The sequence below is a fragment of the Oncorhynchus keta genome, chromosome 30, assembly GCF_023373465.1.
Source record: "Oncorhynchus keta strain PuntledgeMale-10-30-2019 chromosome 30, Oket_V2, whole genome shotgun sequence".
In the NCBI taxonomy this organism is placed as follows: domain Eukaryota; kingdom Metazoa; phylum Chordata; class Actinopteri; order Salmoniformes; family Salmonidae; genus Oncorhynchus; species Oncorhynchus keta.
Genome location: NC_068450.1, coordinates 21177081 through 21190837, shown reverse-complemented (window position 1 = coordinate 21190837; position 13757 = coordinate 21177081). Strand labels below are relative to the sequence as shown.

The 13757-nt window shown below is 46.7% G+C and overlaps 1 protein-coding gene across 1 annotated transcript in view; it reads left to right on the top strand.

The window, feature by feature from the left end:
* gpc3 (glypican 3) overlaps window positions 1-13757 on the top strand; it is a 554502-nt gene that overhangs the window by 299675 nt on the left and 241070 nt on the right. Inside the window, exons 4-5 of the mRNA XM_052486883.1 lie at window positions 6814-6956; window positions 11823-11951. Coding sequence (XP_052342843.1) covers window positions 6814-6956; window positions 11823-11951 — 272 coding nt within the window. The remainder of the gene's footprint in view (window positions 1-6813; window positions 6957-11822; window positions 11952-13757) is intronic.

Sequence of the window (13757 nt, the reverse complement as noted above, 5' to 3'; positions counted from 1 at the left end):
ACTCCAATTTGCATACCGCACCCACAGATCCACAGATGATGCAATCTCTATTGCACTCCACACTGCCCTTTCCCACCTGGACAAAAGGAACATCTACCTGAGAATGCTATTCATTGTCTACAGCTCAGCGTTTAACACCATAGTGCCCACAAAGCTCATCACTAATGCGTCAAATAGTATGGATAGTATGCAACAAAAGTAAATCCAACATATGCACTACACCGAACACACTGCAACTGCCTCTGCAACGCTATGCTGAAAGGCAAACGCAGTGTTTCACTGGAAATGAATGTAAATCTGGTGTACCAAAATGCAGTGACGCTGTCAGTGTGATTGGAACGTAAGCTAAGGACCCTGGGACTAAACTCTTCCCTCTGCAAGTGGATCCTGGACTTCCTGACGGGCTGCCCCCAGGTGGTAAGGGTAGGCAACAACACATCTGCCACGCTGATCCTCAACTCAGAGGCCCCTCAGGGGTGCGTGCTCAGTCCCCTCCTGTACTCCCTGTTCACTCATGACTGCACGGCCAGGCTCTACTCCAACACGATCATTAAGTTTGCTGGCGACACAACAGTAGTAGGCCTGATCACCAACAACAACGAGACAGCCTATAGGGAGGAGGTCAGAGACCTGGCAATGTGGTGCTAGGATAACAACCTCTCCCTCAATGTGATCAATACAAAGGAGGTGATTGTGGACTACAGGAAAAGGAGGACCGAGCACGCCCCCATTCTCATCGACGGGGCTGTCGTGGAGCACTTTGAGAGCTTCAAGTTCCTTGGTGTCCACATCACCAACAAACTATCATGGTCCAATCACACCAAGACAGTCGTGAAGAGGGCACGACAAAGTCTATTCCTCAGGAGACTGAAAAGATTTGGCACGGGTCCTCAGATCCTCAAAAAGTTATTCAGCTGCACCATCAAGAGCATCCTGAAGGGTTGCATCACTGCCTGGTATGGCACTACAGAGGGTAGTGCATACAGCCCAGTACATCAATGGAGCCAAGCTTCCTGCCATCCTGGACCTCTATACCAGGCGGTGCCAGAGGAAGGCCCTAAATATTGTCAAAGACTCCAGCCACCCTAGTCATAGACTGTTCTCTCTGCTACCTCACGGCAATCTGTCCCGGAGCGCCAAGTCTAGGTCTAAAAGGCTTCTTAACAGCTTCTACCGACAAGCCATAAGACTCCTGAACAGCTAATCAAATGGCTACCCAGACTATTTGCATTGTCCCCCCCACCCCTTATTTTACGCTGATGCTACTCTGTTTATTATCTATGCATAGTCACTTTAACTCTGCCTACATGTACATATTACCTCAATTTCCTCGACTAACCTGTGGCCCCGCACATTGACTCTGTACCAGTACCAGTACCACCTGTATATAGCTTCGCTACTGTTATTTTACTGCTGCTCTTTAATTATTTGTTATTTTTATTCTTATTTTTTATTAATACATTTTTTACTTAACACCCTTTTTCCTTAAAACTGCATTGTTGCTTAAGGGCTTGTAAGTAAGCATTTCACTGTAAGGTCTACCTGTTGTATTCAGTGCATGTGACAAATACAATTTGATTTGATTTGTGTGGCCATATTGCCCCCAAAATAAATCCATGCCTTTTGCGGCCAGTGGCCATTGTGCCCTTGAACTGAATATAATATTTAAAATTCCCTTCTCTTGGCTGTATGCCGAAGCACCTCTCACTCACATAGCTCTCTTTCACTCACATGGCTCTCTTTCACGTGATCGGGTCTTTCTCACAGGCTACAAGTGAAGACAGACACATCGGTGACGCAACTGCGCTTGTCCTTATCCAATTCCGAGCGTGAATATTGAAGATATTTGAGGAACTGTCCACATTTACTTTTTGGCAGCCAACAAGATGAGTAGGCCTAACGAACTTCAAAAGCACTAGCCAATGTCAATCTACTATTCCCTATAGTAAAGGTTAACCTATTTTATTTTGCGCGAGAAATAAATATTCTAAACATAGTCTAGGACAGTTGTGGGATACGATACATCCCAAATGAATTCCCCCACTAACAGCAAAAAACCTGTTTCAAGCAATGAGCCAGACTCAACAGACGAGAACGTTTAGCGAAACATTTTGATAAACTATGAGGCTATTTCTTCACATAATAAGTGCAGCAATATGCACATAGCAGTAGGCTATAAGTGTGAATGTACCATTAGCAGGAGAACACCATTCTCAAAAGTGACTGCAAATGAGATTGTTCATGTAATGCTTTTATTATAAAGGTGCATTTTATGGTGAAAATGATCTTCTCCAAATTTGAAACTCATACGCTGTGTATGTATGCCAGTTAGGCAATACACCCAGTTGTAAAGCGGCTTATTGCGCTTAATTTTTTTTTTAAATGACAGGCTAATATTGTCACCCATCACACTCTTCTTGATTTAATCTTGTCTTCACAAACACTATACAATGTGTGAAATGTATTTTGTTTTAGAATGGACCATTATCATGCACCTGTCTCGAAACAGGGGCAGCGGGAATCTATGTCACCTATGCACTTAAATAGAGAAAAGAGGACACTTTTCCTGTGGTTCATTTTCATGGCAGACAGGTAGGTTATATCATGTTGTAAATAGAAGGAATGTACTTAATATTATCCATTTGGACACAAACCAGGAGATAGGAGCCTGATAGCAGACATGTTAGGATGGGGTACCCCGTCAGCACACTGAGGGGTGTGTCTCCAGTGGGGGTACCTGCCCGTCGGTCTGTTTGGTTGACTGTCTGCTTGCCTGCCAATCTGTCTGTTTGTCTGACTACCTACCTGCCTGCCTGTCTTTTTGTCTCTGTTTGTCTGACTGTCTGTCTGCCTGCCGCATGCCAATCTGCCTGACTGCCTGTCCACCTGCCTGCCTGTCTGTGTCCTTGTGTAGAGAGACTGTATTGATTAATGCTGATGATGATGTCCTTCGGCCGATCAGTGTGTCAGTGTGTGCGTGTGTGCGTGTGTTCCTACATTACATTGAATTAAAATCCACTTCATGAGTGTGTGTATAAGTAAGTGTGTAATAACTTATTGGCTTGTCTGTATGTATGAGTCTGTGTGCGTGTGTGTCTTCCCGGTTCCCTGATAAAGACGTCCAGCCCTGCTCCTGTGCTCTATCAGTATGCAGCACCAGCATCATTGGCAGGCTACACACACACACACACACACACACATACACACATACACACATACACACACACACACACAGCCAGTGGATTCACTTAAGGGGAGCTAGTCACAATTAGCTGTTAACATTACAAGGCAGAATTTAGCCCTGGCCGGTATCCCCCGGGGAAATTAAACCAGCTCTAAATCATTAAACCACAAGCTAAACATTAACAGACATTTGCATTTTTATTGCACCTGAAAAGAATGGCATGACTCCATTATCTCCCAGACACAGAGAAATAAGTTTCTTAGTTATTCTTGTGTCGTCCTGCATTGGGCAAAATTGTGTTTATCCCGGGGAAGAAGCTAGAGAAGGAGAGTCCTCGTCGGTTTCATGCCGACGCTTTGTGGAGGGTTGTGATTACAAAATAAACAAACCAGAAACAGCACAGGCAGAGGAAAACAGTGACTGGTTTGTTATGCAAATCCCCTCTTATTTCTCCCCAAAATAAACAAACGATAACAGACAACAACAGAGGATAGAGGAGCTGAACTGGGGGTAACAATATGAGAGACAACAACAGAGGAGCTGAACTGGGGGTAACAATATGAGAGACAACAACAGAGGAGCTGAACTGGGGGTAACAATATGAGAGACAACAACAGAGGAGCTGAACTGGGGGTAACAATATGAGAGACAACAACAGAGGAGCTGAACTGGGGGTAACAATATGAGAGACAACAACAGAGGAGCTGAACTGGGGGTAACAATATGAGGGACAACAACAGAGGAGCTGAACTGGGGGTAACAATATGAGGGACAACAACAGAGGAGCTGAACTGGGGGTAACAATATGAGGGACAACAACAGAGGAGCTGAACTGGGGGTAACAATATGAGGGACAACAACCGAGGAGCTGAACTGGGGGTAACAATATGAGGGACAACAAAAGAGGAGCTGAACTGGGGGTAACAATATGAGGGACAACAACAGAGGAGCTGAACTGGGGGTAACAATGTGAGGGACAACACTAGAGGAGCTGAACTGGGGGTAACAATATGAGAGACAACAGAGGAGCTGAACTGGGGGTAACAATATGAGAGACAACAACAGAGGAGCTGAACTGGGGGTAACAATATGAGAGACAACAGAGGAGCTGAACTGGGGGTAACAATATGAGAGACAACAACAGAGGAGCTGAACTGGGGGTAACAATATGAGAGACAACAACAGAGGAGCTGAACTGGGGGTAACAATATGAGGGACAACAACAGAGGAGCTGAACTGGGGGTAACAATATGAGGGACAACAACAGAGGAGCTGAACTGGGGGTAACAATATGAGAGACAACAGAGGAGCTGAACTGGGGGTAACAATATGAGAGACAACAACAGAGGAGCTGAACTGGGGGTAACAATATGAGAGACAACAACAGAGGAGCTGAACTGGGGGTAACAATATGAGGGACAACAACAGAGGGGCTGAACTGGGGGTAACAATATGAGGGACAACAGAGGAGCTGAACTGGAGGTAACAATATGAGGGACAACAGAGGAACTGAACTGGGGGTAACAATATGAGGGACAACAGAGGAGCTGAACTGGAGGTAACAATATGAGGGACAACAACAGAGGAGCTGAACTGGGGGTAACAATATGAGAGACAACAGAGGAGCTGAACTGGAGGTAACAATATGAGGGACAACAACAGAGGAGCTGAACTGGGGGTAACAATGTGAGGGACAACAACAGAGGAGCTGAACTGGGGGTAACAATATGAGGGACAACAACAGAGGGGCTGAACTGGGGGTAACAATATGAGGGACAACAACAGAGGAGCTGAATTGGGGGTAACAATATGAGGGACAACAGAGGAGCTGAACTGGAGGTAACAATATGAGGGACAACAGAGGAGCTGAACTGGGGGTAACAATATGAGGGACAACAGAGGAGCTGAACTGGAGGTAACAATATGAGGGACAACAACAGTGGGGCTGAACTGGGGGTAACAATATGAGGGACAACAACAGGGGGCTGAACTGGGGGTAACAATATGAGGGACAACAGAGGAGCTGAACTGGGGGTAACAATATGAGGGACAACAGAGGAGCTGAACTGGAGGTAACAATATGAGGGACAACAGAGGAGCTGAACTGGGGGTAACAATATGAGGGACAACAACAGAGGAGCTGAACTGGGGGTAACAATATGAGAGACAACAGAGGAGCTGAACTGGAGGTAACAATATGAGGGACAACAACAGAGGAGCTGAACTGGGGGTAACAATGTGAGGGACAACAACAGAGGAGCTGAACTGGGGGTAACAATATGAGAGACAACAGAGGAGCTGAACTGGAGGTAACAATATGAGGGACAACAACAGAGGAGCTGAACTGGGGGTAACAATGTGAGAGACAACAACAGAGGAGCTGAACTGGGGGTAACAATATGAGAGACAACAACAGAGGAGCTGAACTGGGGGTAACAATATGAGGGACAACAACAGAGGAGCTGAACTGGGGGTAACAATATGAGGGACAACAACAGAGGAGCTGAACTGGGGGTAACAATGTGAGGGACAACACTAGAGGAGCTGAACTGGGGGTAACAATATGAGGGACAACAACAGAGGGGCTGAACTGGGGGTAACAATGTGAGGGACAACAACAGAGGAGCTGAACTGGGGGTAACAATATGAGGGACAACAACAGAGGAGCTGAACTGGGGGTAACAATATGAGAGACAACAGAGGAGCTGAACTTGAGGTAACAATATGAGAGACAACAACAGAGGAGCTGAACTGGGGGTAACAATGTGAGGGACAACAACAGAGGAGCTGAACTGAGGGTAACAATATGAGAGACAACAGAGGAGCTGAACTGGAGGTAACAATATGAGGGACAACAGAGGAGCTGAACTGGAGGTAACAATATGAGGGACAACAACAGAGGAGCTGAACTGGGGGTAACAATATGAGAGACAACAGAGGGGCTGAACTTGAGGTAACAATATGAGAGACAACAACAGAGGAGCTGAACTGGGGGTAACAATATGAGGGACAACAACAGAGGAGCTGAACTGGGGGTAACAATATGAGAGACAACAGAGGGGCTGAACTGGGGGTAACAATATGAGGGACAACAACAGAGGAGCTGAACTGGGGGTAACAATGTGAGGGACAACAACAGAGGGGCTGAACTGGGGGTAACAATATGAGAGACAACAGAGGAGCTGAACTGGGGGTAACAATATGAGGGACAACAACAGAGGGGCTGAACTGGGGGTAACAATGTGAGGGACAACAACAGAGGAGCTGAACTGGGGGTAACAATATGAGAGACAACAGAGGGGCTGAACTGGGGGTAACAATATGAGGGACAACAACAGAGGAGCTGAACTGGGGGTAACAATATGAGAGACAACAGAGGGGCTGAACTGGGGGTAACAATATGAGGGACAACAACAGAGGAGCTGAACTGGGGGTAACAATGTGAGGGACAACAACCGGGGAGCTGAACTGGGGGTAACAATATGAGAGACAACATAATACTAGATAATGATAAGATGTATCAATGCGAGTTGTGAGGTGATACTACTACATAATGATATGATTTACTATGTATAGTATGGTTACCTCTCCCGCTGTCCTTGACACTCTCCCTTCATCCCTCCCTCCAGGTGAGCAGTACGTGTGGCCACGCCCCCCAGCGTGTGTCTCGCTCAGTGGCGCCCTTTCCTGACCAGAACTCCGCTGCCCAGGCGTCCCGCAACCCACAGCCTTTACCTTACGATCCCGAGGAGACCTTGGCTGGTCGCCGCAGGTAATGCTGGGTTGAGAAGAGAGGGATAGAAAGATGGGGGAACAGACAGGGGTGGTGAAGTAGAGCAGAGAAGAAAGAGGAATATAGGAGGTTAGAGCATGTAACGATTAAGGAATATTTAACCATCAATAGAGCTATGTGATAGAAGAGAGAGAAATGGAGAGAGAGGAGAAGGAAAAAGAAAAAGACGTGTTGTTCATGATATGCTGCTAACTAATGAGGACAAGAGTCATCTTACAGCCCAGTCCAGGAACAAGCCTTAGTCCCTACGGTACCACTTCAGTGTTTGACCTGAAGAAATCAGACAGGTGTATGGTTTCACCTATGAATGGGTAGGAGCTGGGGGAAGGTCTATGGTCCAGATGAATGGGTAGGAGCTGGGGGAAGGTCTATGGTCCAGATGAATGGGTAGGAGCTGGGGGAAGGTCTATGGTCCAGATGAATGGGTAGGAGCTGGGGGAAGGTCTATGGTCCAGATGAATGGGTAGGAGCTGGGGGAAGGTCTATGGTCCAGATGAATGGGTAGGAGCTGGGGGAAGGTCTATGGTCCAGATGAATGGGTAGGAGCTGGGGGAAGGTCTATGGTCCAGATGAATGGGTAGGAGCTGGGGGAAGGTCTATGGTCCAGATTAATGGGTATGAGCTGGGGGAAGGTCTATGGTCCAGATGAATGGGTAGGAGCTGGGGGAAGGTCTATGATCCAGATGAATGGGTAGGAGCTGGGGGAAGGTCTATGGTCCAGATGAATGGGTAGGAGCTGGGGGAAGGTCCATGGTCCAGATGAATGGGTAGGAGCCGAGGGAAGGTCTATGGTCCAGATGAATGGGTAGGAGCCGAGGGAAGGTCTATGGTCCAGATGAATGGGTAGGAGCTGGGGGAAGGTCTATGGTCCAGATGAATGGGTAGGAGCTGGGGGAAATGTCTAAGGTCCAGGTGTTATTAGCAGGTAGACTATAGACCATATACTATAGACCACAGACCACAGAGCAGGTGAGTTGTAGTAGTCAGTATTGGAGTGGAGCAGGTGGGTTTTAGTAGTTAGTATTGGTGTGGAAATGGTGAGTTTTAGTTGTCAGTGTTGGAGTGGAGCCAGTGAGATGTAGTAGATAGTGTTGGATGGCAGCAGGTGAGTTTTAATAGTCAGTTTGAGTGGAGCAGGTGAGTTGTATTAGTCAGTACTGGAGTGGAGTTGGTGAGTTGTAGTAGTCATTGTCTGAGTGGAGCAGGTGAATTCTAGTAGTCAGTATTGGAGTGGTGCAGGTGAGTTGTAGTGGTCAGTATTGGAGTAGAGCAGGTGAGTTGTAGTGGTCAGTGTTGGAGTAGAGCAGGTGAGTTATAGAAGTCAGTGTTGGAGTGGAGCAAGTGAGTTTTAGTGGTCAGTGTTGGAGTAGAGCAGGTGAGTTGTAGTGATCAGTGTTGGAGTAGAGCAGGTGAGTTATAGAAGTCAGTGTTGGAGTGGAGCAGGTGAGTTTTAGTGGTCAGTGTTGGAGTAGAGTAGATGAGTTGTAGTAGTCATTGTTGGAGTGGAGCAGGTGAGTTATAGAAGTCTAGAAGTATAGAAGTATAGTGGTCAGTGTTGGAGTAGAGCAGGTGAGTTGTAGTGGTCAGTGTTGGAGTAGAGCAGGTGAGTTATAGAAGTCAGTGTTGGAGTGGAGCAGGTGAGTTTTAGTGGTCAGTGTTGGAGTAGATTAGATGAGTTGTAGTAGTCATTGTTGGAGTGGAGCAGGTGAGTTGTAGTAGTCATTGTTGGAGTGGAGCAGGTGAGTTATAGAAGTCAGTGTTGGAGTGGAGCAGGTGAGTTTTAGTGGTCAGTGTTGGAGTAGAGTAGATGAGTTGTAGTAGTCATTGTTGGAGTGGAGCAGGTGAGTTATAGAAGTCAGTGTTGGAGTGGAGCAGGTGAGTTATAGAAGTCAGTGTTGGAGTGGAGCAGGTGAGTTTTAGTAGTCATTGTTGGAGTGGAGCAGGTGAGTTGTAGTAGTCATTGTTGGAGTGGAGCAGGTGAGTTGTAATAGTCAGTGTTGGAGTGGAGCAGGTGAGTTGTAGTAGTCATTGTTGGAGTGGAGCAGGTGAGTTGTAATATTCATTGTTGGAGTGGAGCAGGTGAGTAATAGAAGTCAGTGTTGGAGTGGAGCAGGTGAGTTTTAGTGGTCAGTGTTGGAGTAGAGTAGATGAGTTGTCGTAGTCATTGTTGGAGTGGAGCAGGTGAGTTGTAGTAGTCATTGTTGGAGTGGAGCAGGTGAGTTGTAGTAGTCATTGTTGGAGTGGAGCAGGTGTGTTTTAGTAGTCATTGTTGGAGTGGAGCAGGTGAGTTGTAGTAGTCATTGTTGGAGTGAAGCAGGTGAGATGTGGTAGTGTGTGTGTGTATGTGTGTCTGTGTCTGTGTGTGTGTAACAGACATGTGTGTGTGGTCCTGCCATTGTCAAATCAAATCAAATCAAATGTATTTATATAGCCCTTCGTACATCAGCTGATATCTCAAAGTGCTGTACAGAAACCCAGCCTAAAACCCCAAACAGCAAGCAATGCAGGTGTAGAAGCACGGTGGTTAGGAAAAACTCCAAAACCAAGGAAGAAACCTAGAGAGGAACCACGCTATGTGGGGTGGCCAGTCCTCTTCTGGCTGTGCCGGGTGGAGATTATAACAGAACATGGCCAAGATGTTCAAATTTTCATAAATGACCAGCATGGTCGAATAATAGTAAGGCAGAACAGTTGAAACTGGAGCAGCAGCATGGCCAGGTGGACTGGGGACAGCAAGGAGTCATCATGTCAGGTAGTCCTGGGGCATGGTCCTAGGGCTCAGGTCCTCCGAGAGAGAGAAAGAAAGAAGGAGAGAATTAGAGAACGCACACTTAAATTCACACAGGACACAGAATAGGACAGGAGAAGTACTCCAGATATAACAAACTGACCCTAGCCCCCGACACAAACTACTGCAGCATAAATACTGGAGGCTGAGACAGGAGGGGTCAGGAGACACTGTGGCCCCATCCGAGGACACCCCCGGACAGGGCCAAACAGGAAGGATATAACCCCACCCACTTTGCCAAAGCACAGCCCCCACACCACTAGAGGGATATCTTCAACCACCAACTTACCATCCTGAGACAAGGCTGAGTATAGCCCACAAAGATCTCCGCCACGGCACAACCCAAGGGGGGGGGGGCGCCAACCCAGACAGGATGACCACAACAGTGAATCAACCCACTCAGGTGACGCACCCCCTGCAGGGACGGGGCATGAGAGAGCCCCAGTAAGCCAGTGACTCAGCCCCTGTAATAGGGTTAGAGGCAGAGAATCCCAGTGGAAAGAGGGGAACCGGCCAGGCAGAGACAGCAAGGGCGGTTCGTTGCTCCAGAGCCTTTCCGTTCACCTTCCCACTCCTGGGCCAGACTACACTCAATCATATGACCCACTGAAGAGATGAGTCTTCAGTAAAGACTTAAAGGTTGAGACCGAGTTTGCGTCTCTGACATGGGTAGGCAGACCGTTCCATAAAAATGGAGCTCTATAGGAGAAAACCCTGCCTCCAGCTGTTTGCTTAGAAATTCTAGGGACAATTAGGAGGCCTGCGTCTTGTGACCGTAGCGTACGTGTAGGTATGTACGGCAGGACCAAATTGTGTGTGTCTGTGCACACGTGTTGCACCCTGTTTGACTGTGTTTGCAGCTAGCCTACTTTACTATGAGAGTGACAGTGAGCCTCCCTCCAGCCCAGTGCACTCACTTTCCAGGAACAGGCTTAAATGAACAGAGTACTGATTCTCAGCAGGCCGATGGCTTCAGCAGAGTGGCCAGATTAATATATTTTAGGCACACAAACCCTCACCTGCTTCGCAAATGTCACCCTACTCCGTTTATAGTGCACTACCATTCCATTTATAGTGCACTACTTTTGAGCAGAGTAGTGCTTTATAAAGGAAATATGGTTCCATTTGGGACACAGTCACTCTACAGCTGAATATCTCCCTCTCTCTCTATAAGTCTCTCTAGGGATCTCCTTTACTGTCCCCACCATTAGACTCTTTAATTTCCTCCTTCATTCTATATCTCTTCCTCTCTGTCTCTCGCTCCATCTCATATAATGATGTTTAATTTGCCGGTTTATCTATGTTTCCCCCTCTCTCTCTCTCTCTCTCGCTCTCTTTCTCTCACTCTCTCTCTCACTCTCTTTCTCTTTCTCGCTCTCTCTCTCTCGCTCTCTTTCTCTCTCTCGCTCTCTTTCTCTCTCTCGCTCTCTCTCTCTCTCGCTCTCTTTCTCTCTCTCTCTCTCTCTCGTTCTCTTTCTCTCTCTCGCTCTCTTTCTCTCTCTTGCTCTCTTTCTCTCTCTGTCTCTCTCTCTCTCGCTCTCTTTCTCGCTCTCTTTCTCTCTCTCGCTCTCTTTCTCTCTCTCGCTCTCTTTCTCTCTCTCTTTCTCTCACTCTCTCTCACTCTCTTTCTCTCTCGCTCTCTTTCTCGCTCTCTTTCTCTCACTCTCTCTCGCTCTCTTTCTCTCACTCTCTCTCTCGCTCTCTTTCTCGCTCTCCTTCTCTCACTCTCTCTCCCGCTCTCTTTCTCTCACTCTCTCTCTTTCTCTCACTCTCTCTCTCACTCTCTTTCTCTCACTCTCTCTCTCGCTCTCTTTCTCTCACTCTCTCTCTCGCTCTCTTTATCTCACTCTCTCTCTCGCTCTCTTTCTCTCACTCTCTCTCTCGCTCTCTTTCTCTCACTCTCTCTCTCTCGCTCTCTTTCTCACTTTCTCCACTCTCCCCTCCTCTTTGCTGACCAGCATTATTAGCTACGTTGTAATGTAATAATATAATCATTACCATTATTAATGCTATTCTCTTTTTTCTCTTCTCCTCTCATCCCTCCCTCTCTCCCTCAGGGAGTTTATTTCCAGCCTGAGGGGATTCAGTTCCTTCTTCAGTGGTTTGGGAGAGGCTCTGTGTAGCCGGGAGCCTGCAGTGCCAAGCAACCACTCCCTCTGCTGGAACGGACAAGAAATGACAAACAGGTAAAGGACATGCTGATTGATGTCTGTGGATGCACCCCAAAAGGTACTAATGATCCAAAGTAGAGCACTATACTGGGAATAGGGTGCAAAGAGAATAGGTTGCCATTATAGACACACCCTGTGTTTACTGCAATAGTCTGGTTTGTAAACCCAACTGATGCCTATATACAGTAGTATTGTGATGCTAAATACAACCTTGTACCAATCTAAACAGCACACTATACAATCTGGTTGTGGTTTTATTGGGATATAACATGTCTCTCTCTCTCTCGTTCCATCATATAGGTGTGTCAGATGCACAAAATACATTCAAGTTGAATGATCTCTACCCTTGAGTAAAGAGTGTGTAGGTCGGTTGAAGGTGAAGTTTGTGTAGAAGTGATGAGCTTTGCAGTGGAGCCTCATCTCCGACAGTGTGTGAGTGTAAATCTTGACTCTGTCTCTCTATGAGAAGGTTATTAATGTCAGCCGCACTTTCTCCTTCTTTCCTGCTCAGTTAATTGCTGTTTCGATCGCTCTCTCATCCTTCGCCCGTGTCTCGCTGCACCCCACAGTACCCAATTTGGATTCTGCAATATTTCACTTCACCTCCTGTCTCCCTTGCTCCAGCATCGTAACTTTATCTCCCTCTCTCCCTTGTTCTCTCTCTTCATCTGGCTAAATTTTAATTTGCCTCACTTTGTTTGACTTTATTTCTCCTTATAATGATTTTATATTGATTCTAATCAATACAAAAGCATCACTTCTGATTGAAATGAGAGGTGAGGGAAGTTAATGTTTTTCCCCTCAAGGAGCATATAAGCCTGTATAGCAACCCTAGATATATGGAGAATCTCAATTGCTTACTCCTGACATACTCCTCTCTTCTCTCCTCGCGCCTGCTCAAAACCCATTGGATGAGAAAGCCAGTGGTCCCTCCCCTCTGACCTTCTGCTCCAATAGGTTTTGAGAAGGAGGTGAAGAGAGAGGACGTGAGGAGTATGAAGTTGAGATTCTCACATAGTCACAATACATCTCCTCAAAGCTCTTATTCCTTACAAGAAAAACAGGGCTGTATTCATTAGTGCACACAGTAGCAAAACATAACAAAATACATTTGCAACAGAAAATGAAAATGAGAGATTCTTATTGGACAAGTTTAGGTAGTCCCTCCCTAAATCAGTCTGTTTTCTTCTGTTTAGTGCCTATCGAATATGACCCAGGGAGTCTTACTAGCTTCCTTCCTGTGTCCTCAATTCCAGACCCTTCAGTCTGTAGCAGACAGGCTGGCAGCCCTTCCTCAGTCACAGTGTGCCTATCACAGAGGAGATGAGGACACTCTCAGAGATAAAAAGGCTTACTGCCTCCAACGGGGAAGAGAGCAGGGTGGCGAGGGGGCCAAGGTATCCTGGGGGGGTAATTATGGGCCAGTGGAGAGAGGGTGATAGAGAAGGAAGGAGATAGAGGGAGGAAGAGATGGAGATATGGTGAGAGAGGGAGAGAAAGAGGGAGAAAGAGGGGGAGAGGGTTAAAGATAAGATACAGGGGGATAGAGAGGGAAAGAGATGGGTGTGGGATGGAGGGATTGTAATGTCCTTCTGCAACCAACGGTCAATGTCCTCTCAGAGAAGACTATATTTCCAACTGTCAATGTCCTCTCTGAGAGACTACTATATTTCCAACTGTCAATGTCCTCTCTGAGAGATTACTATATTTCCAACTATCAATGTCCTCTCTGAGAGATTACTATATTTCCAACTGTCAATGTCCTCTCTGAGAGGTTACTATATTTCCAACTATCAATGTCCTCTCTAAGAGATTACTATA